Consider the following 23,107-nt stretch of genomic DNA (forward strand, 5'->3'; position numbering starts at 1 on the left):
ACACCTTACAGATCCTTCCATACAAGGATCTTTTCCTAATGTTTCATCTCAAGGTCCCCTTCTTTTCAATTGCCCCAATAAGTCTAGTTCTGTTAACTGAGTAAATAGAACAGGTTGATGGGGAAAATAGAAGATGTTCTCTGAATCAAAGACAGTTGATCAAATGGAGTAAAAGCTGCTAAACTCAAATGCTTCCCAGTAAAGTTGGAAAGCAACGGCCAGAACTGGGATGGAAGCACTAGGGGGCTCTCCTTGCTGCCAAGAGCAGCTGGGTTTTTGAATGATAGGTATAATACTTGAATAATAGGTATAATATAATAATAGGTATAATACTCTAAGTGTGTAAGTATGCAGTTTCATGAAGAGTGGCTCTTTATCCATAGAGGGTCTCTGTGGTGAGGAGCTGAAGGCATTTTATAAGGCATGTTATTTTCACATTTACAATCACCACCGGAACCTGAAGAGTGGTGGGGGTAGCCAGAGTATCAGGGTGGTACAGCTTGGCTGAAGGAGCATTAGACAAGTTACCAGGAGATGCGAGTTCTCATCCGGGTTCTGCCGCCTACGCCAGGAGAGAGTGGGCAAGGCACTCCCACCTCCACAGGCCTCAGTTTCCTCTTATAAAATAGTGAAGACATTGATATGGTGATTTTAAACCAGAGAATTAAAAATTCTCTGAAACTCCCCCCACCAAAAGATGAATCATGGGGCCGGCCAGGTGGCACAAGCAGTTAAGTGCGCGCGCTCCACTGTGGCGGCCCGGGGTTCACCGGTTCGGATCCAGGGCACTCACCGACGCACCGCCTGGCAAGCCATGCTGTGGCGGCGTCCCATATAAAGTGGAGGAAGATGGGCATGGATGTTAGCCCAGGACCAGTCTTCCTCAGTAAAAAGAGGAGGATTGGCAGATGTTAGCTCAGGGCTGATCTTCCTCACACACACACACACACACACACACACACACACACACACACATACACAAAGATGAATCATAACTCCCCTCCCCTTGAGTGTGGGCTGACTTAGTTCTAGTGAATAAAATGCAGCAGAAGTGACACTGCTTGACATCCAAAGCCAGGTAGTAAGATGACCCACAGCTCTCCCTGGCTCTCTCTCCCATGATGCTCGCCCTGGAACCCAGTCACATGTTGTGAGGAAGCCACACCTCCCTGTGGAAAGCCAGTCACAGCTGAGGTCTCAGCCAATAGCCAATATGAACCACTAGCCATGGGAGTGAGCGTGTCTTCAGATGGTTCCAGGCCACCATCTTTGAGCCGCTCCAGCTGAGACCACACAGAGCAGGGACAAGTAGTCCCTGCCAATCCCTACCCAAGCTGAAGATCCATGAGCAAAATAAATGCCTTTGCTTTAATCCTGCAAATTTTGGAGTGGTTTGTTACACAGCAACAGACACCCAGGACAGTTAATGCCTAAAATAAAGACCCACTGATGCCCAAGTTCCTTCCAGATTGGGAATTCTGGCATATCTTAACTGGGCTAACAATTCCACATCATAGGATGACACAGAAACTGATAAGGGTGCAGGCGAGCGCTCCCAAAATGTGTTAGAAAACGAGCAAAATCAAGCTGTCTGAGAAAGTTTTTCAGGATTAGGTCTTAGGCTTCTTTTGCAGTCTCTACAAGAGTCTTTTGGAGTGCCTGAAACAGAGGGGTGGTTGTAGGAAGATCTCACAGTTTCCTGGAGAATTGAAATATATCAAGTATGTGCTCACTGTCAGTGTCCAGAGAGGCAACTGTGACAATGCTATGCTCACAGGCATGACATAAATCTTAAGTATCCTCAATATTAAGACAGTCCTGTCCATGAAAGGTGAACTTTCACGAAGAGTAATTTAGGTCTGATCGGTCACATTAACAATGAGCTTATAAGAGTATTCCTGTTAAAAATGGACGGAAATGTAGAAAAATGTGATGGTTAATATGTCAAAATATTAACAGTGGCTATCTCTAAGTGGTATGATTATAAATGACATTTGTTTACTTCTTTAAACATTTCAGTATTTTTCAAATGTTGTTTTGGTATTTTTTTATGCATAAGAAAATGTACACAAGTGATGGGAATAGAATTGATATGTCTATTGCATAAGACAGTATTTTTTTTTTTTTTTTGGTGAGGAAGATCAGCCCTGAGCTAACATCCATGCCAATTCTCCTCTTTTTGCTGAGGAAGACCGGCCCTGAACTAATATCTATTGCCAATCCTCCTCCTTTCTTTCTCCTTTTCTCCCCAAAACCCCAGTAGATAGTTGTATGTCATAGTTGCACATCCTTCTAGTTGCTGTATGTGGGACGCGGCCTCAGCATGGCCGGAGAAGTGGTGCGTCATGCACGCCCCGGATCCGAACCCAGGTCGCCAGTAGCGAAGCGCGCACACTTAACCGCTAAGCCACGGGGCCGGCCCCGCATAAGACAGTATTGGGCAAAGGGTCTTCCATGGAAAATCATGAAGAATTATTTGGAGAAAGGGGGAGGACCATGGCCAGAGAAGGTTATTTTGCTGTTACTAATTTTTGTTTTTTTCCAGATAATCTTTCTAAATGCATCGTTACACAAAATGGAACAGATGTTTATTTGCTAATCATAGTTTTAGCACCTTTAACGTGCTAAGGAGTCCTGAAACTCTCCAAAAGGCAGAAACAATAAACGGCATGGCCCAAACTTGCTGTCAAGGCATTTCCCGGGACTAGTGTTTCCCAGAACACATTTTGGGAAAGTCCTGTGTAAAGCAAGGTCCACTTAAGGTTAGTGCAGCCCCCTCCCATGCCCAGGCCCGGGTCCTCGGGACAGGTGCGCACGTCCTCACTTTCACAGCGTCCCTGCCCACCAAGGTGGTGGGGGCCCCACTGAGCTCAGGAGCCTTCAGCAGCTTGGCTCAAGAAGAGAACGTCATCTGGGTGTGTGGGGAGAAAGGTTACCCCACGTGCAACAAGATTGGTCAGGCTGGTGCCCCCCTTGTCTCATGGAGAACTTGGGCAACTCGGGCTGTTTTCTGCTGCGGAGACTTGGTGAAGCGTCTGGGGGATGATTGAGCTCAGTGAGGTGTTCTTTTCTCCTGAGATGTAACAGGGACATCTTTACTCTTAACTACAGTCATCAGAAAACGTCGGGGCCCAAATGGGAAACCGGCCTAATTTCCTCATGATTCTTACTTAACGGTTACACAGGGAGAATTTCACTAGAGCACAATCCTTAGGAACTTGTCACCAAAATTCTAAAAGGAAGGTTTAGCCTTTTCTGAAGAAAGGCAGCATTTTCAAGACGCTTTTCAAGACTTCTGACCATCCTTTCTCAATTTAAAATTTATTGAAATTATCGAAAGGGCTTTCAGTGAATTGCCCTTTGCCTCAGATGCCCCCAGACAGGTTCTGAGTGTCCCTGAGCTAAGACATCCCCAAGTTTCTAAGCCTACTAGGTACACATTTCTCCTTCTGACAATTCTTCTTAGCCAGTCAAAGGACCCCACCAGGGTAAAAGCCAAAAGCCCTAAATCGAGGGAGGCCCCTTTTCCAGTCTGCTGTTTACTGGGCCACAGGAGAATTAGCATTCTGCCTGCAAGCACAGATCTACTTTTCCCTTTGTTTTGAATACAGAGTCACTCATCTGGAAGTTACGGCGTGATAGAAATGAATCATGTGTCCTGATACCTCTATGTTCTCGAAATGCCTGCTGCTGCCTTAATCACCAAATAAAACAAACAGAAAGGAAGCCTCAAACATTTTTTACTGCCATTTTTTTTCCTGTCGGGGGGGTTTACAATGATGTACATAACACCCAACCAAGAGCCTATGAAAGAAAATCGGAGCAAAATTAGCACGATAGGCTCCAGCTAAGAACATCAACACACACCGCACAGGGCTGGGCTTGTTCACTCGGCACCGCGCCTGCACACGGGGGCATCAGCAAGTGTGCACGGAGCTGAAGTCCTCCAGGCTGGCTACAACCTTCACGGCCCGGACCAGCCTTTCCTTCCAGACCTACAGCCCTGACATCCAGAGAGACGAAACAACGAAACGAGGTCCGGCTCTCCTGTTCGCCGTATTCCTCTCCACACAAGAGCGCTTGGCTGAGAACGCAGAGCTTACAAACCCTGATCATCATCGCTGCTTTGCCCTACACAGGCCCCACAGGATATGTTCTTTCTCCTTGATGCTCGTTTTCGAGAACGCCTCCCTAACTTGCCTAAAAGCTCTTCGAGGGTAGGGTAATGCTATGTATCCTCTTCTTTATCTTTCACCTGTTTACAACACAGTCAACAGATACTGATGGGAGGGTGACGGAAGGGTCTCAGTCACGCGTCCACATTGGCCAACTACCCCTGGGGGAAACAGAAGAAGTAACCAGCCTCCGAATGGCTAAACCTGCTTCTGCAAAAGGGCACGTACAGGCTTCTTGTCTGTTGTGCTGTAACTCTCCCTCCCGCCTGAACCATTTTTTCTGTGCCGAGACTAAGGATAAGGGTCAAAGAATAATGAAACTGTTTTGTTTATGTTTCAGAACCAGCATTCAGTCTATGGAGAACCCCAAGAATTAGCTACTCTTGCCTGACACTCTTGATTCTTATTAACAAAAGGCACCACCCATCCTCCCTCCCTCAATGAAAATGCACAGGGTTATGGAAACAGAACTTCCCAGCTGATAGGAGATAATGTAATTTTAATTAATGTTGATGAACTACTCATTTAATATTGGGTTAATGGAAGAGGCTAACATGAAACAGTTTCTACTTAGTGTTCACTTCCATCAAGAAATGGAGTGGTGTGTATTTTACAATACTGCCAAGTTATAGAAACTTGCTTTCTTTGGGCAAATCTGCACTTTCTGTCCTGACCCCTTGGGCAAATCAAAAGGAGCAGCTTCCACTGACTGACTGTCATGAGAAGGCGTTAGGAGCCCAGACTCTAGTAAATGATGCCTGAATCTGAATCCCTGCCTGCCCCTGACCGGCTATGTGATCATGAAGCCTCGGCTTTCACAACTGTAAAATGGGACTAATGATAACCTACGTCGAGATGGCGTTGTGAGGATTAGGGAGTTAATGCTTGTAACATGTTGCAGGCACACAGGGAGCACTCCAGAAGTTTTAGCACTTCTCATTAGCACTGTGTACCCCGTACTGTGCAGGGGGCTTACACACAGCTGCATTCGGTCCCTGCAATAACCCTGGGCAGAAGTTGCTGTGTTATCACCCTCATTTTACAGAGGAAGAAAGTGAGGAAGGCTAAGGGAGGTTCAGTAACTACTGTAAGGACAGAAAGTAGAAGTGGCTAGAATCAAAGCCAGGCCTGTCTGATTCTCAGCTGTGCACTTCCTGCCCCACCATACCACTTCCTGGATGACCACACGCACACACGCGCACACACTCAGACCACAAGACTATATCACATCAGAATGAGAAAGATGCTTATGACTGGAACACAGACTGTGAACCACATCATCTAGGGATTCCAAACGTCTCTCACTCAAACTGTTTCCTTTTTGAGTTCAAGGACCATGTTTTTGCATCGCCCCTAAAGAAAACAGTACATAAATCTAGACACATAATAAGCACTCAATTAATACTCACTGGCTTTACATGGAAATTCAAAGAAGACAGTGGAACTGCGTCCTGGTTCAGAATACGTAATCCAGAAATCCAAATAAACCACGAATTACTTAGAGCTTTGAAAATCTTGCCTAACACAGCACATGTTTTCTGGAGAAAACGAGAGTTGTGACGTGAGGCTAAACATTTCTAATCTCATCAAAAATACCATGTGAGTGAAAACAACTCATATCAGGCCTCCAGGTGGGATTAGGCGACGGGCCTCCCATGTTGCCGCTATAAAACCTGCAAAACGAGAGGCTTTTTAAACTGATACCGTCTCGGGATTGTGTTTATTTTGTCCTTGTCTTTCCCAAGTGTCATGGAGCACGCTGCATTATGCTACTATTCTGGTGAGGAGATCTGGGTGTCACCAAACATTCTCAGCCCGTTTCCCCAGCTGAGGATGAGGGGGGAGTGAGGGCCAGCAGCCTCACTACCCGGCATCTGTGTAGGGAGGTTTCCAAGTAGGCAGTTGGGGGATGAGAGCCCAAGGCTCAGAGCAAAGAGGGATGGGAATGAATGGAAAGAAGCTGCACACAATCTGATTCATTTCTCATAACTTTGAGCCAAAATTTTATTGGAATACTATATTTGGTGATTGTGAATATGGTAGAGCTGAAACATTCATTTTATCTCTTCTGGTTTCGAGGTGAGCAGTGCAGTAGAGAGGCCGGGCTGAGCCTGGGGGCTGGGGATGATATTAAAGATCGTGATGGCAAAAGCAGACTCCTGTGGACTCAGAGTCACATCAGGACACAGCTCTCAGCCTGGGCCTGCCAGACAGATTGAATCAGTGCTCACATGAAGAGACTCGCTTGCAGTCTGGAGAAGAAGAACAGAGTCTAAGGTTTAGGAAGCCTGTGTTTAGCTTCCACTTCTGCTCCTTGGTAGAGCTTTATGATGTTTGACAAGTTACTTAGCCTTGTTGAGCCTTACGGTCCTCATCTGTGAAAATGGAATAACAATGATACACACCTCAAAGGATGTGGAGGAGATGATATGAGATCATGCATACAAAAGTACTTAGCCTGGTACTGTGTGCCCTGAAAGGATGAGGAAGCACTCAATGAACGCTGGCCACCACTGCTGATATTTTCATTATTGCTAATGAGAATACCTCGTAAATGTATTATTGTCAAGTGTCCTGCATTTTCACATACATTAATTACTAAAATTAAAAATATAATATTTTAATAATTAAAAATTTAAAGATTTTTTTTTGTTTTTTTTTTTTTGGTGAGGAAGATCAGCCCTGAGCTAACATCCATGCCAATCCTCCTCTTTTTGCTGAGGAAGACTAGCCCTGGGCTAACATCTGTGCCCATCTTCCTCCACTTTATGTGGGACGCTGCCACTGCATGCCCTGACAAGCGGTGCGTCGGTGCGTGCTGGGGATCCGAACCCCGGGCCGCCAGCAGTGGAGCATGCGCACTTAACCACTACGCCATGGGGCCGCCCCCCCAAAATTTAAAGAATTTTAATTAATAATTAATACATTTTTAATAAATATAAATATTAATAATTTAAAAAAGAGCTTCTTAGTATATTTTGTGGCTGATTTCCAAAATAACCCAAGAGGACAGCGGGACAGAAATTACTACCCTCACGTTGCAGGTGAGAAAGTGGAGGCTCAGTGAGGTGGAGGGGATAGCTGAAATTCATTAGCCTGAGCAGGGCCAGCCAGGAATGTGGCTCAGGTCTCTGCCTCCAGCGCTCTATCCACAGCTCCCCGCAAGGAAACCAAGAGGCAAAACATCCCAGAGGAAAGAACTAGAAGCCAGCCTGCCCAAGAAAGAGGGCAAGAGGATTCTATTCCAGTCTGGTCTCCTCACTTACTTGTTGCTTGGAACCACATGGATTTTACAACCCTTGTATGTTGGGGCCTAAGGTTTGAAAAGCCATGTTTCCCAATGCCAAGGGAAGGGCCTGCTACTTCAGAATAAGCTGGGAGTTACTGGTCCTGTTGTTTGTTCAAATTTTTACTACAGAAAATTTTCAAACATATGGAAAGTAGAGAGAAGAGAATGAGGAACCCCCAGTGCCGATCTTCCAGCTTCAACAACCCTCACTCCACGCCAACCCTGTTTCGTCTACACCTCTGGCCGTTTCCCCTGCTCCCTGTCTTTTTTTAAGGAAAAACTTGAGGAATTAACAACTGATACAGACTCCCCCTGTGCCCCGCAGATGCGGGTCTAGCGGGTCTGGAGTGGCTGGGGATTTGCTGTTCTCATGGCTGTCCCCCACCCCACAGGCGACGTGGAAGGACAGAGCCCCCTGGAGCCGCTGAACTGGGTGACCTCTGAGGGCTCCACGTAGAGGAATCTGTAAGTGACCACCAGGCAGTGAGTTCTGTGAAGGAAAGTGGGCAAACCCTTCAGCTGTGCAGGAGAACGAGAGGCTGTCACAGCGGCGGGAGCAGAAGGGAATGAGACGGGGGGAAGGAGGCTAGTTCTGGGGCCTGAGTGAAGGCTTCCTGAGAGAGGACATTCGTGTTGCCACAGCACTCTACTGCTGGGCCTGTCACCCTGCAGCCTAATGATCTGTAGTTACCTACCAGTCACCTCTGTCGGCCTGTGCCCTCCTCCTGGGCAGGAAGCCTCTCACTCATCTTTATTCCCCAGAGCCTAGCGCTGTGACAGCCAGCTTTGGCGAATTGTGTGAAATTGATAACATTTGGCTGGTCTTTACTTTCAAAATATCAACTTTATGACTCCACCTCACATGCAGTAGGTATTCAGTAAACGTCCAGTGAAGGAACAAGCACGGACAGGGTTGTAACAGCTCTGACATGCCAGCTACCGAGCTAGCATTTCTGGTCAACTCAACAACAGTGCAAGGTGGCTACGGCAGCCCCACTTTCAGATGAGGGAACCGAGGTAATGTACTTGGAAGTACTTAGCACAGTGAGGATGAAGTGCTTTCCTCTATACTGAGAGAGGACAAGCAAGGGTCAGACTGGCAGACTGCACGGAACGGGGAGGACGGCCCCTCCTTACCTCTTGGCCCTGTCTTTCTCATCTTCATCCATGAGATTTTCTCTGCAGTTTGTCCTGCAAAAAAGAACAGATGATTACCATCTGCTTCTAGCTTTTTTCTTACAGGTCTTTCTAGTTGTCATCATTTTGGTCTTATCTAATCCACATGCCTTAGCCCAGAGGTTCTCAAACGTCTTGGTTCCAGCAACCCTTTACATGCTCAAAAATTACTGAGAACTCTGAAGAGCTCTTGTGTATGTGGGTTAAAACTGAGAAATTTTAAATACACAAGCACTCATTCCATTACATGCCAGAGTGATGAGGTCATCAGATGTCAAGGAGCTTCTGGAAAAGTCCACTGTACACTCATGAGAGTGAAAAAGGCAAATAACGTGTTAATATTAGGAAAATTGTTTAGACCTCATGGGAAGCACCCCCCCAGGGTTCCCCAGATCATACTTTGAGAACTGTTGTCTAGACTCAGCTCAATGAAGCATCTGGTTATCTCAAGCCTTAAACCTGTAAGCTGCCCAAGATATTCTAAACGAGAGCATTTATTTGTTTATCTGTTCATTCAAATATACAAACTCCTCTTACACGCAGCCTGGAGGACTCGGGGTCCCAAAGGAGTATAATCATCTGTCCTTCTTTTAAGGCACTTACACTTCCCTAGATAGTCAAGGCACACAGATGCGAAAAATTAAGTCACAATCCAGGAATGTTCTAGCAGCCCGAAGTCATCAGAGACTACCTCACCGCCTGGAGCCTTTACGCTCCCAGGCCACTTGCTCGATGCCTCTCGGGCCCACAGACCCACCTTCACCTTCCACCACACGCAGGCCTGTGATCCTTCACCCCTCAGAGCCACAGATCCCTCCCTTCATTCACACATTTCCCCGAGTCCCCCAGTCTGGAGCGCTCCCCCCTCCAGCCAGCACTCCAAGCAGAAACACTTTCAGAGTGTCCGCGAGGCCAGAGCCCATTGAGGGCACTGGAGGCAGAAGGCTGCAGTGGCTGAGAGGGCAGAGTGTGACTGAGATAGGGGTGGGCACCACAGAGAAGCTGAATTGCCAGTGCCCACAGGCTTCTGTTCTCAAAACAGAGGGTCTGAAGTCAGAACTCCAAAACCAACACTTGGCAAATGCACTAACATTTACTCTCAAACTTTAAAGTTTTAGATAAAATTTTTGAATGGGGCAAATCAATCTTTCTCTGAGATAATGTAGTTTTGTGATTTGAGTTTGCTGTGAGCACAGGCACGGGTCTGTGCCAAAAGAGGAAGAGGAATTCTGCAGCCACAGCCTCTGTTTACACACATGCCCCATGTGGTAAATAGCAGGCATACTTTAGTGATAGATTTGCAAGAAACGCCATTCAACAGTTGAGGCTTGTATCATAATTAAAATGGGGTTAACACATCTGCAAACAGGCATGTGCTTAATGTTTTCCAGATGGAATCTGTTCAAAGCTTTAAGCCGTGAAAAATGGAGGGTCAATTCGTTTAATGAGGCACTACCCCAGGTCTGTGCTCCAAGGAACTGGGTGGCTGCCTATGTGCCCAGGGCATGAGTGAGGACTCGGCCAAGCCACGCCCTTTACCAGGTGCCCCTGGACACAGCACGTTCATGGAAGGGGTGTGGACTTCAGTCCACTTTCCTGAGGTCCTGGAATCCTGTTTGGACGGCTGGGGTTGCTTAGTCACAAACGAAACATCTACAAATGACTAATAGCTACTCTTTATTGACCACATCTTCTCTGATTTATATCTGTTTATCCTTAAACGTTTCCTGAATCCATGAATCCTTGATGATCTACACTTACTTCATTGTCTTCTCCATCCCTCCCATTTTCTTGCCCTGATCCCTGTCACTTGACACCTGTCAAAGCCACTCTGCTCAACTGCACCTGCGTGAAGAGAAGGCACTTAAGCCGAGTTCCCTGGTAATACCTGCCACAGAAGCTCCATGCCAAAGTCCTTACTGTTTTGTCACACCCGTTGTCTCCTATACCTTCCTATTTTTTTTTAATTAAAAAAATTGTGGTGAAATACGCATAACATAAAATTTACCATTTTTAAGTCTACAGTTCACTGGCATTAGTACATTCATATTGTTGTGCAACCATCACCACCATCCATCTCCAGAACTCTTTTTATCTTGCAGAACTGAAACTCTGTACTCATTAAACAATAGCTCCCCATTCACTCCTTCCCCCAGCCCCTGGCAACTACCAATCCATGTCTCTACGAGTTTGACTAGTGTAGATACCTCATATAAGTGGAATCATACGGTATTTACCCTTTTGGGACTGGCTAATTTCACTTAGCAAAATGTCCTCAAGATTTATCATGTCATAGCATGTGTCAGAATTTCCTTCCTTTTTAAGGCTGAATAATATTCCACTGTATGTTTACACCACCTTTTGCTTATCCAGTCATCTGCTGAGGGACACTGGGTTGCTCCCACCTTTTGATTACTGTGAGTAGCGCTGCTGTGAACATGGCACTACCTCCCTCCCTGTGTTTTTGAGTCACTCTTTTACTTCCTGAGGTAGAGGAGCTGGAGGGGCCCCAAAGGCACACAAGGAAGAGGGTCAAAGGGAAGAAAATCAGTCCAATGAGGTCTGGGTAAAGGAGCGATAGAGAAGTTTTAGGAGTGACAACTACTCTTCTCAATTGTATAAAGAGTTTCCAATGAGAAGGATTTTGAGCAGCTATTTTTTTATGACCATAGAGTGCCAGGGAAGAGAAAATGAGCTTAAACGAAGGCAGAGGAGATTCTGTTTGGAGCCGGGAAAATAACTGTTGATGTGATTAACCCTCAGAGTGAACAATGGAGGGAAGCTGTAGAATCTTTACTCTGGATAACCATATATTCTAGATGGGTTAGACATTTATGAGGTTTATTGGTCAGGGTCCCAACAGGAGATAGGACTTAATTACAAAGGAGCTGTTTATATAGGTGTGGGTGGGATATAGTGGAACCAAGAGAGATGGTGTAGGTTACCTAGGGTTGGTATCAGAAGAGCTATTAGCACCTCTAAGGGTGAAGGGACAAGAGGGAAATGGTACCCAGACCTGGAAGGAGCACGGCATACAGCGGATGCAGCCAGCCCGAAGAAATCTTGTAAGAAGGGAGCCAAGGGAATAAATACCTCACCTCACCACCATAAATACGCTCCACACCACCATCTCGTGTATCCTATCAGTCACACCACCCAGAAGGGGAGACAAGGAGCCTATTCACATCTTCCACCCGGGGGGAGCCCCTGGGGCAGAGAGAAGGGTAGAAAGGTGAGGAGGGGCGCTGGGAGGATACCCCACATACCCAGGAAGGTTCGTTTCTGAAGGGATCTTCCAGTTCTGGGTTTCTTGGATTTTTCCGGGACACAAACTATTTGGAGTCTTTTAAAACCTTGCTACATCTTCCCAAATTTGAAGTATAGGCATCTGCATCTAATATCTAAACACTCAAGAAATAATAACCGACAATAATGATGAGAGGCTGAGGAAAAGAGATCCTGGCAGGGGATCCTGGAACTATTTGAGCAACAAAATCAGTAATGATAGATTATAACCCATAGAATAAACTAAACATTCATGAGTCCACACTGATACAAATAAATAAACAAATAAATAAGTGGAGGAGGGGACAGGTCTCCCTTACAGAAGATGAATTCCAATTATTAAATGTAGAAGGAATAGGGAAATGGAAAATCACCATCAGTACCCCACAGCAGTAATTGTTCAGGCAAGATCCACCAATGGATGCTGGAATTAATGGGCAAAAGTTTGAGGAGAATCAGGATATTTGCATAGTTCAAAGTATCGCCCTCAAGATATTCATTAATTACAAAGGAAAAACAGTAACCTTATAAGTAGAGACAGTTGGCAGACCCCACCTTCACCTGGGGTCAAAATTAGCATCACCAGTGATAAGTCATATCCACGTCTTTTGGTGGAAATAAGCACTCATTCTCTTGGGCGTAAATTATACCTTGGAGTGTAACCGCTGGGTCATGGGTTAGCCACACTCTTACTTTATCAGAAGCTGCCAAACTGTTTTCCAAAGTGACTGTACAATGTTATATTTGCTTCTGTAGCACACGAGAATTCCAGCAGCTTCACATTCTGGCCAACACTTGGTATTGTCCGTTTTCTTAGTCATTCTAGTAGGTGTGTTGTGGGATCTCACTGGGATTTGAATTTGCATTTCCCTGACGACTAATGATGTTGAGTATCTTCTCATGTGCCTATTGACCATTTGGATAGCTTCTTTTGTGAAGTGTCTGTCCAAATTTTTTGCCAATTTCCTTCCTTCCTTCCTTCCTTCCTCCCTCCCTCCTTCCTTCTCCTAATCATCCTCGTCCTCCTCCTCCCTTCCTCCCTTCCTCCCTTTCTCTCTCTTTCTCTTTCTCTTTCTTACTAAAATTCGGCTGTTTCTCCATCATACTGATTTATAGAAGTTTCTCTTCTGGATGCAGTACTTTGCCAGATCTAGAAATCAATTTGTGAACATTTTACCCCAGTCCATGGCTGGCTTTTTCACTTTCTTGATGGTGTCTTTTGATGAACAGTTTTAAAATTTGATAAAGTCCAACTTACATATTTTTTATTTTATGGTTAGTGATTTTTGCGTCCTAAGAAATCTTTGTCACCTCAGTGTCACGAAGAATTATCCTACGTTTTCTCCTAGAAGCTTCAGCACTTCAGCTTTCACATTTAGACTTATGGTCCATTGCAAATTAAATTTTATGTGTGGCATAAGATACTGGTTGAGGATCATATGTTTTCCCCCAATCTGGATATTCAGTGCTCCAGGATCACTTATTGAAAAGATGTTTCTTTCCCTACTGAATTGCATTGGCACTTCTGTCAAATATCTTGTATGATGCTATATGTGTATTTACAGAATTTCTGTTCAGTTCCTTTTATCTCCAGGGTGTCTTCAGTGTCCAGACACATAGGATAAAATTATTTTTTTTAAATAAACCTTATTTTTTAGAACAATTTCAGATTTACAGAAAAATGCAAAGACATTAGAGAGAGTTCCTACCTACCCTGCACCCAGTTTCCCCTATTATAAACACCTTACACTAGTATGGTACATCTGTCACAGTTAATGAACCACTATTGACACACTATTATTAAATAAAGTCCACACTTTATGAATATTTTCCTAGTTTGTACCTAACATCCTTTTTCTGTCCCAGCATCCCAGCTAGGACACCACATTACATTCAGTCATCATGTCTCCTTAGGCATCTCTTGAGTGTGACAGTTTCTCACACTTCCTAGTTTTTGATGACCTGGACAATTTTGAGGAGTATTTGTAGAATGGCCTTCAATTTGGGTTTGTCTGATGTTTTTCTCTTGGTTAGACTGGGCACATGGGACTTTAGGAAGAAGCCCACACAGACAAGGTGCCATTCTTATCACATCATATCGGGGTATTAACAGGGGCATCACTGTTATGTTGACCTTAATCACCTGGCGGAGGTAGTGATAAACTTACTTTTAAACTATATGTGAGTTACATTTACACAGCATATGTGCAATATGTTTTCCTTCAACTTTCAGATACCCTTTTTCTCAGATGAAGAATCTCTAAATTTAAAGTGGGAGATCCAATTATTAATCTCAAAAAAATTACAATGAATATACTACTTTCCCTGTTTTCAGACTTCGATACATCATTATTAAACTTCCATCAGAGTAAAAATTGGACCCATTTCTTTACACAGGGAGGCTCTTCACCTGGAAACATATTGAGGGATTATTTGAGAGGAGTCACCTGCTGTTTAGATAAATCTATTCTATGTTTCCCGACGCTGTGGCATTTTGTATTTGTCCATCTTTATGCCAGTACTATACTATCTTAACTCCCGTAGTTTTGTAGGAATTCTCAATACCAATTTAGTGTGAGCATTCCAATTTTGTTGTTCTTACTTAAGATTCTTGGCTATTCTAAGTCTTTGCATTTCCTTGTAAATTTTAGAATTTACATCATCAATTTCTATAAAAATGCTTGCTGCAACTCTGATTGGGATTGCATTGAATCTAGAGATCAATTTGGGAAAAACTGAATCTTAACAATGTTGAGGCCTCTGACCCAGGTACATGGCATCTCTCTGTGAAGAGGCCACGAGGTGTATTCACCGAAGCATTAACATGATGTCCATGTGTGACATTCAGTGATTCAACAGATATTCCCCCGAGTGCCTGGGCAAAGTGCTCTCATGGCTCTCAGGTGGTGGTGGGGTGGGCAGGGGAGTGGGGGCAAGCCAACAGCAAGTAAGTAAACATATAGCCTGTTACCTGGTTATAACTGCTGTGGAGAAAAATAAAGCAGAATCTGGGAACAGGAAGTGATGTGGTGGGCTGGGGAAGTCTTGCTCTGGTGTTTTAGGGGGTCATAGAGAGCCTCATTGAGAAGATATTTGAGCTATTTCCTGAGGCAAGTGAGCCAGGAGGATTCCTTGGGGGAAAGCTCCACGACAGCAAGACGAGCAAGAAACAGCCAGAGGCCAGTGTGGCAGACGGAGTTAGTGAGGAGGAGACAGCCGGGGAGACCGGATCAAGATTGGCTTTTGCTCTGAGTGAGATGGGAAGGTTTTGATCAGAGGAGTGACAGATACTTCCCTCTGAGGACAGCTGTAACTCTAAAATGAACTGAAGTTTACACATATGAAGGTACCTAGCACAAGCCTCGCCCAGAGCAGACACTCAAAATCAGATTCTCTCCTTTGATGGCAACGGTTAGGTATAACGCACCTTTACTCATTTCATGATGTCTAGGCCAGCTCCTTACCCATTTTGGTGCTCAATAAATGCATGAGGGGTGCCGGCCTAGTGGTGTAGCGGTTGGGTTCGCATGCTCAGCTTCAGCGGTCTGGGGTTTGCAGGTTCAGATCCCAGGTGCAGACCTACACTTCAAGCCATGCTGTGGCGGGTCCCATATAAAGTAGAGGAAGATGGGCACAGATGTTAGCCCAGGGCCAATCTTCCTCAGCAAAAAGAGGAGGATTGGCAACAGATGTTAGCTCAGGGCTAATCTTCCTCACCAAAAAATAAAAAAAATAAAATAAAATAAATGTATGTGGAATGAAGGAGAGAAAGAAGGGAGGAAAGGAAGAATACAGCCAGGATCAAATCCCTATCTGAATTCCCACATGATTGCCTAACACTGACTCCCACCAATCTCTCAATGAACACGGTTAATGCAGAGTAACAGTAATTACAAAGTATATTTAAAGGTACACTTATGTCCTGATGACTAAAAATTAAAACAAACACTGCTGTGTGTGCAGGAGCTATTGTCTAAAAGGAGAATCCACTCAGACTAAACGACAACCAGTGCCCTTCAGGACGGGCCAACGGCTCCCTCACCCACCCTTGGGGGCCGCCACGTTCTGAAAAAGCATAATCTTACTTTATCTCCATCCAGTTCTGTGGGCTGGCTATAGTCATCCTCTCCTTACATACAGGAAGCACCACCCAGAAAGGCTGAGTGACCTGCCTGTGGACCTCGGGCTCTGTGGACAGAGGCCCCCAGGGGCTGTGTCTCCATGGAGCTGCTCAGGCCGTTCTTCTCCACCCACTGCCTGCTGAGGACGTGTGGGTTCTCACTTCAGAGTCGGCCTGATTTAAATTTCAATTGCAACCCACTTGCTCTATGACATTGAGCAAGTCCCTTAAACTTCATGAGTCTCTGGTTCCCTCGTTCCTAAGGTGAGGCTTACACCCACCAGGCAGAGATGGTGTGAGGTGTAAATGAGCCGTGTCTGCCTGCACGTGTGTGATAAAGGGCCAGCATGATGCCTGCAGCACAGAAGGCCTCAAGATGAGTCCTGTTCATCCCACGCCTGCCTCACATAACTGTCCTAACCATCACACTCCTGCTGTCCTGAGCCCCTGCTAAGGCAGGAGACTCCAGCTTGATCCTTACTTCTTATCTGCCTTGAATGTCAATGAACACACTCTCTGCACAGCAGGAAGGTTGCCGTGGGGTGAATGGGGTCACACAGACCTCAGATTTCAGAGAGGTGCTCCTGACCAGAGAAGGGAAGTGCTACATTGGTGGGAAGAGTGGTTTACCAGCCATGAAGCACTCAAAGACCTCCAGACACCACCTGTAGCTGTCAGCAAGCAGGGCTATAGAGACCGCTGATCAGGGAGGGTGGGTGAAGGAACTGAGGCCAAGACCAGGAGGCACACCAGCTGCAGAATCTAACCAAGCTAGGCCAAAGAGTGCTAGGAATTCCCCGAGCAATTAGCAGAGAGCCACATCCGCTGCTGGCAGGCAGAGCTAGTGGGACACCCTGGGTCTCAGAGCTCCCAGGACCAGCACCCACATCTTTAAAGAGGAAAAGGCAGTGGTGGCCTGGCGTCGGCAGCTCCCAGCTGAAACCCTGGCTCTGCCCCTTAGTAGCTCTGTGTGACCTGGGGCAAGTACGTGTGCTCCAGCCTAGTGCTCCCTCTGTGAAGTGGGGTAACAGCAGGGTCTCCCTCACTGTGTGGTTGTAAGAAGAAAATGAGAGAATCAATGAGAAAGCCCCAGCACAGCCCTTGGCACAAATAAGTCGTCAAAAAATTTTACCTACTATTCATCACAATATCAGTAACGACACTGAGTTAAACGGCTAGCAGTAGAAACAGGTACTTAAACCTATAAAACATCTTTGGGTGGAGGGGGATTATTGTTCCTGTCTACCAGGTAGTGTCGGAAAATGTGTGTGTGTGTGTGTGTGTTTGTGTGTGTGTGTGTGTTTGTGTGTGTGTGTGTGTCTATCGGCATGGCAGAAGGACACACAGTGGCACTGCCCGGAGTGGTGGACCTGCCCACAGTGTCCAGGGATAACTTAGCAGAAACTTAGGTGGTTATGAGGTTGTGAGGGAGGGAGAGAAGGGACTGGACTAACACAGGTAGAAGTGACTGAGGACGTCCTTTACAGGGCAGGCCCTCAATAAATATCTATTGACTTGAACTGAACTGAGGATAAAAATGAGGTCTACAAATGACATTTTCATTACCAAGGTGAAATTTCTGCCCCAAGGGCTCTAGAACATTCTTTCTCACAGCTACCTACTACACAATTGATTGGAACTCTGGCCCTTGTTGAACATGGACTAGCAAATGGCAGTGTGACTATCTTCTCATGCCACATCTGTCCTGGGTCCCACTGTGTGTCAGTATGGAGACAGGAGACTAATGAGTCATACAGGTGACAGGGACCCCCCTGGGCACTGGTAGCTCACTCCTGGGTCTCCAGAGAAGGCTACATGCAACATACATGGAGAAGTATGTTATTCTACTAAAGCAGGGGTTGGCAACACTTTTTCATAAAGGGCTGCCTAGTAAATATTCTAGATGCAGGCCATACAGTCTCTGCTGCAAACACTCGACTTGGCCATTGTAGTGCAGAAGCCATAGGCGATATGTAAATGAATGGGTGTGGTTGTGTTCCAACAAAACTTTATTTACAAAAATAGGCTGTGGGCCAGATGGAATCACTAGAATCACTACTCAGCCTTCCTCTTCAGTGTCTTTTAATTTTGAACTTTTTGTACAGCCTTTATAGGCCCAGTGGGTCAGTCACTCTGTATCATCATGAATTTTCCCAAAAATTACTACCATAAGGCTGTTTTGCTGCAAGGCTGATGTTTTTACAAAATGATGTCACGACATTTTCAAATTGGCTGAAAAATGGTTTGAATTACAGGTCCCAAGTTAGCTGGAAAATCCTAATATTCCTCCCTACCATACCAACCAAACCTGGTGAATTTAGTACATGAAGAGGAAAAAATATTGAAAACAGGAACAAGTGGAAATCAAAAGAGGCCACAGCAAGCACACATATCTCCCCAGTCCACTGGGGTTTATTTATTGTCAATAGCGAGTGTGCCTTCTGTCCTCCCAGTCAGCCCCTGGTGAGGGGCCCTCATGTCGTTTTGGATTAATGTCTGTATCTCACACGTGAGAGCTTGATAATGATTTTTCCTCATTATATGTAAGAAATAAAAAGGTTTTGAAAAACAGTCACTGATGAACTGCAACGCTTACGGGTACCCTTTGTCCTTCGGGGGAAGCTAGGAAATAACTTCCACATTTTAATTCTTCCTCTCCAGGGAACGTCATTTTGGTTGCAATGATTCACTTGCTGGGGGAAAAAATAGTTCTTCTAAAGGAAATGACAGTGAAAACCTGAGAGCTGCCCGCTCCTGCGAGCCCAATTCCCCTCCAACCGAGAAATTCTCATCACGCTCTGCATGCTCCTCGACTTGGGGAAGGCAAGGTAGATGGGGCCATCCTTAACCCTAGCCACGCCAGTGCTTCTCCCAAGTAGAGGCACCTCCCAGGGCTTGCTGGGGGCCTCACTGAGCCAATTCCCAGAAGAAGCCAAGATGAGACCCCCACCTCGGGGAGCTTCTGTGACCCAATGAGAATTATACCCCAAGCTTCTCCAAGGTCAACACTGAGCCTTTATCTTTATCTGTTAGGATCATGATTCTGCCTTCAGGCTTTCCTTTTTCCAAGGGTCTGATGATTCATTATTCAGGGAAACAGTGACTTCAGCAATGAAGGAACAGATGGAGAAAGTTAGAAAATTTGTTATTAAGTAAATTTACAATGACATTGTTTGGTCAGCAAAGAATTTCCAAAATAGAAATCATTGTCCTATCTGGATGGAAGGGTCATCCTAACATGACCTATTATTCTTGCGACCTTTGTAACTTATGTTCTAATCACTTAAGATTCCTCTTAGCGGGCCCCTTTATAAAGAGTTGAGATTGCACAGTGTAAACCTGAGTCAGCTAGAGAATCTGATGGGTGACAGTGTGTGGTCAGGGTGTGGACAATAGATGCCTCTAAAAATCAGCAAGAGGGGAAATAGGAGATTTATGACTCATGCTCAGGGCTGAGTCAGTGACAGCCTTTGTTGGGAACCGCTCTTCAGTGGCCACGGACAAACTGAGATGAATCCATAAAATGCTGCTCCAGCCCAGCATCTCCCTTCCTGTTCATCCTAATGCTCCTTTGGGCCCAGGAATGCTCGCCCTAATTGTGCTGAAGGTTGCAAGCAGAGCAAAAGAAAAAGATATCCTTGAAACAAGAAGTCAAATTTGTTTTGGACATCCAGGCTGGGGGATACTTTGTTTAATGTCAGAGCTTCAAATAATGTTTAACAAAAATGTGGGATGTTGCGTGTAGACCGCTGACTGTGGGAGGCAGCGAAATTAATTTGAGAGCTAATAAGATCTAGGTTTGAATGTTCCCCACCCTCTTTCCTTCCCATAGTGTGGTGGCCTAGACAGAGCTTCGGGAATGACCACCTCATCTCTAAATATGAGATGGTATCCACTTTCCACCGTCCATATGAGAACCCATCAGGATTGCTCATCTACGTAAAGCAGAGGATGGGCTAGGCAAGAAAAGAGAATCGCCTCCTTTTCCACAGCACAGTGGTCGGAAACCAAGACTTTGAAATGAGAGCAGGCCAGCACCTCCAGAGCCACACGTAACTTGCTTAACGCCACACACCTCGTTGGCACAAAACAGCCTTACTTGGCGTTGTCTTCCCTCTTCGCCCATGGCAATCACTTCTTTTCTTTACAGTTTAGTAGAGAATGCAGTCAGCCCTCTCCGGAAAGCCAGGGAGCTCCTGCCCACCACCTGTCTATGCTAAGGCAGCCTGGCTGAGCCGAGCTCAGGGGCCCCACAGGAGAGCTCTGTGAGACTCTATTGTGACTTAATGTGTTCACTTTTCAACGGTTTACATGAAGTTTGATCCTCTCGCATTCGTTCTGTTGGCTCTCCAAGGTACAATTTAGCTGAGAACAACTGCCCTTGGGGAGGTGGGTGCTGCACTGGGAGGGCTTCCTCTGAGATGGGGGGGGACGCTGAAAGATCCATCCAAGCCACCTGGACAGCCCTCCCCACCTGACACAGAGTCTGGTTCGATCTGAGCCAACGGTTGGGAAATTGGCCTTGGTGACTGATACCGAGACCTGTCTGCCCTAAAGGAAGGAAAAAGTAGAGGCGGCCGTGTGCCTGGACTGCATCTCTCGGCGCCTGCTCGAGGTCACTGCTCCTCTCCCTCGGTGCCTCTGCAAGCGGTGCACAAAGACACAGCCACTGATGCCCCAGGGGGCCTGGGGAGGGGGCATCCTGAGGAGAAGCCCAGCCCACCCATCTGGAAGCAGCCTCTGACTAGGGAAAGCAGAAGGAAAAGGCGACCGCCCCTGTGAATGGCAGCATCCATGAGATGTAAGGTGGCTACCACAGGAAGGTCCCATGGAAACAATTGATCCCATTTCTGGATGCTGCATCAGCTTTGGCTAGAGGATGATTTCCAACACAGAATAATGTCCTTTCCTGTCTTACCAGACACCCACCCTCAAAGTGTTCCCATAACAAGGCAACAATGACTGGACCCTCTAATGCTTCCCAGCTTCCCAGGAGCATTCCCTATATTGTCTCATTCCATTCATCGCCACCGCGATGACACGCACACTGAGTCTGTGGGGACTGGGGATCGCAGGCGAGCGGGGCTAAAATGGTGGGAAGCGGCATTTCCCCTCCATTTTCTCTCAAGAAACATTCGAGGGCCCTTCCACAGACAACGTCTGCAGCAAGGCCTGCCCTATGGACACGACAATCCAAATGGGAAGATGAGACACAAGAGCAGGCGCGAACGGCATTGGGCAGGAAGCCCCCAGCCCACCCAAGAGAAGGGATTCGAAGCACTTCCACCAGGAAGACCCCGGCCGAGGGCGGGAAAATCACTGGCTGAGACATGGTCTTGTTTGTCAAGCAAACGGAGAGTGTCAGCAGGTCTAGAAATGTCTGATTTTTACACCGTTTAAAGGCCCCAGCAGGACTAGAAGGCTCCAGTTCCCCCAATCTGCACATTCATGTTGTAAATTAAAGCTAAAGTCAAGTTAAGTCTTAGACCTCCCTCCTTGCTCACATCTGCCCCTGGATAACACTGAAGAAACTGCAAGAGAATTAAGTGTATATATATACATACATATATATATATTTTTTTCTTTTTTAAAACAGACTGAGTTCTTCCCTCTTACAAATGTCTAATGAAGTGACCCCCAAAAATGCACAATTCGCCCACTGGCCTGACGCCCCTTCTGCCCCCAGCTCTGAAGCTCTGGGTAGTGGCTTCAGAGTGCCAAGGAGAATTCGAGACATGATCCCCCATCCCCAACTCTGGTCAGGACCGTTCATTCAGGGCTTTGGGATTAGAAAGGGCAGGCCCATGACACCTCGTAAGGCAATTTGCTATGCACAAGATACATGAGTTAGTGAAAGAAACTGCAGATAAAGCTCTAGCTTCTAGTTTTCTCATATGTCCGCTTATTCAATCATGACTATCTGATCATTTTTTCCCTGAACAACTCCAACAGATACTGTCCTACACCCACAAGCAGCAACACAGCAATATTTCAGCAAAGAATAAAAGCAGTAAATGTGTGTGTGTGTGTGTGTGTGTGTGTGTGTTTGGGGGGGAATATGCACACCTACTAGTGCACACTGCCCTCGGCTCAGAGGACACACTCCAAACTCCCAAGCATAGCATGCACAGCCCTGGACGATGAGCTGCCAATTTGTGACTGCAGCCCCACCCCCAGTCACACAGTCCCCCCATCCCTGTCCCCCCTTATCTACACTGCCACAATGTCGTCCTCTGTTTCCACCACCATCACTGCCTCTTCCTCCCTCCAGCCCTCCCCACACCATCCAAGGCCCGGGAAGCCGTCCTATCCACCCCTGCACCTCTGCCCTCCTCGCCTCACTATAACATCGATTTGTTTCCGCTGAGCCTTGGTCTTAGCAATTGACCGCCCCCCTCAACACACACATACTAGATGGTAACCCCCCGGAGGGAGGGCGAGCACAGCCCCCACCCTCTCTGCCTCCCAGCAAGCAGTGGACGTTCCCAGGGCTCCGCACAGGCCCCAGCACAGGAGAGGCATGGCAGAAGAGCTTCCATTTAGGAATCTGTTTTTAAGTTTGGAGGGAAGCCCAGGCCTTTGGTTCCCAGCAATAATTCACCATAACGAAGGCTCTCCAGGGGAGAGGCTGAAGGGGGACGCAGGATGCCCTGCGCTTGGTCCCTGTCCCCGCGTCACCTCGGGTTGGGCTCTAACCCTTTAGACTAATGGAAAACAGGGCAAACAGATTAAACCTCGTTCACTCAGAAGACTGCCATCTGTACGACTCGGAAAGCTCCTTGCTCGGCCCAGCCCCTCTGGACAACACTAAACAGGCTTAGCCCGCTGTGGGCAAACAGGAAAAGTAGGTCAGCTCAGCAGCTCGGTTCTTCCACTGTGATGAACTAGCGATGCGAGCGCGGGCCGGTCCGTGGGGAGAGCGGCGGTGCCGGGTCGCGGCCCAGGCTGGGTGGCTCAGGCCAGCCTCCAGGGGGCAGGCGGGGCGCCCAGGTAAGGAGGGAACTCAAAGAAAGCTTGGGGAAACGGTTCTCAGAAAAAACAAAAAAAAAGCCTGCCGAAAAA

The 23,107-nt window shown here is 46.5% G+C and overlaps 1 protein-coding gene across 1 annotated transcript in view; it reads right to left on the reverse strand.

Moving 5' to 3' along the window:
• Positions 1–23,107, reverse strand: part of NPAS2 (neuronal PAS domain protein 2) — a 159,776-nt gene that overhangs the window by 76,967 nt on the left and 59,702 nt on the right. Inside the window, exon 2 of the mRNA XM_058534457.1 lies at positions 8,602–8,655. Within this exon, the coding sequence (XP_058390440.1) occupies positions 8,602–8,633 (32 nt within the window). The 5' untranslated portion in view covers positions 8,634–8,655. The remainder of the gene's footprint in view (positions 1–8,601; positions 8,656–23,107) is intronic.

The sequence above is a fragment of the Diceros bicornis genome, chromosome 40, assembly GCF_020826845.1.
Source record: "Diceros bicornis minor isolate mBicDic1 chromosome 40, mDicBic1.mat.cur, whole genome shotgun sequence".
NCBI classification, from domain to species: domain Eukaryota; kingdom Metazoa; phylum Chordata; class Mammalia; order Perissodactyla; family Rhinocerotidae; genus Diceros; species Diceros bicornis.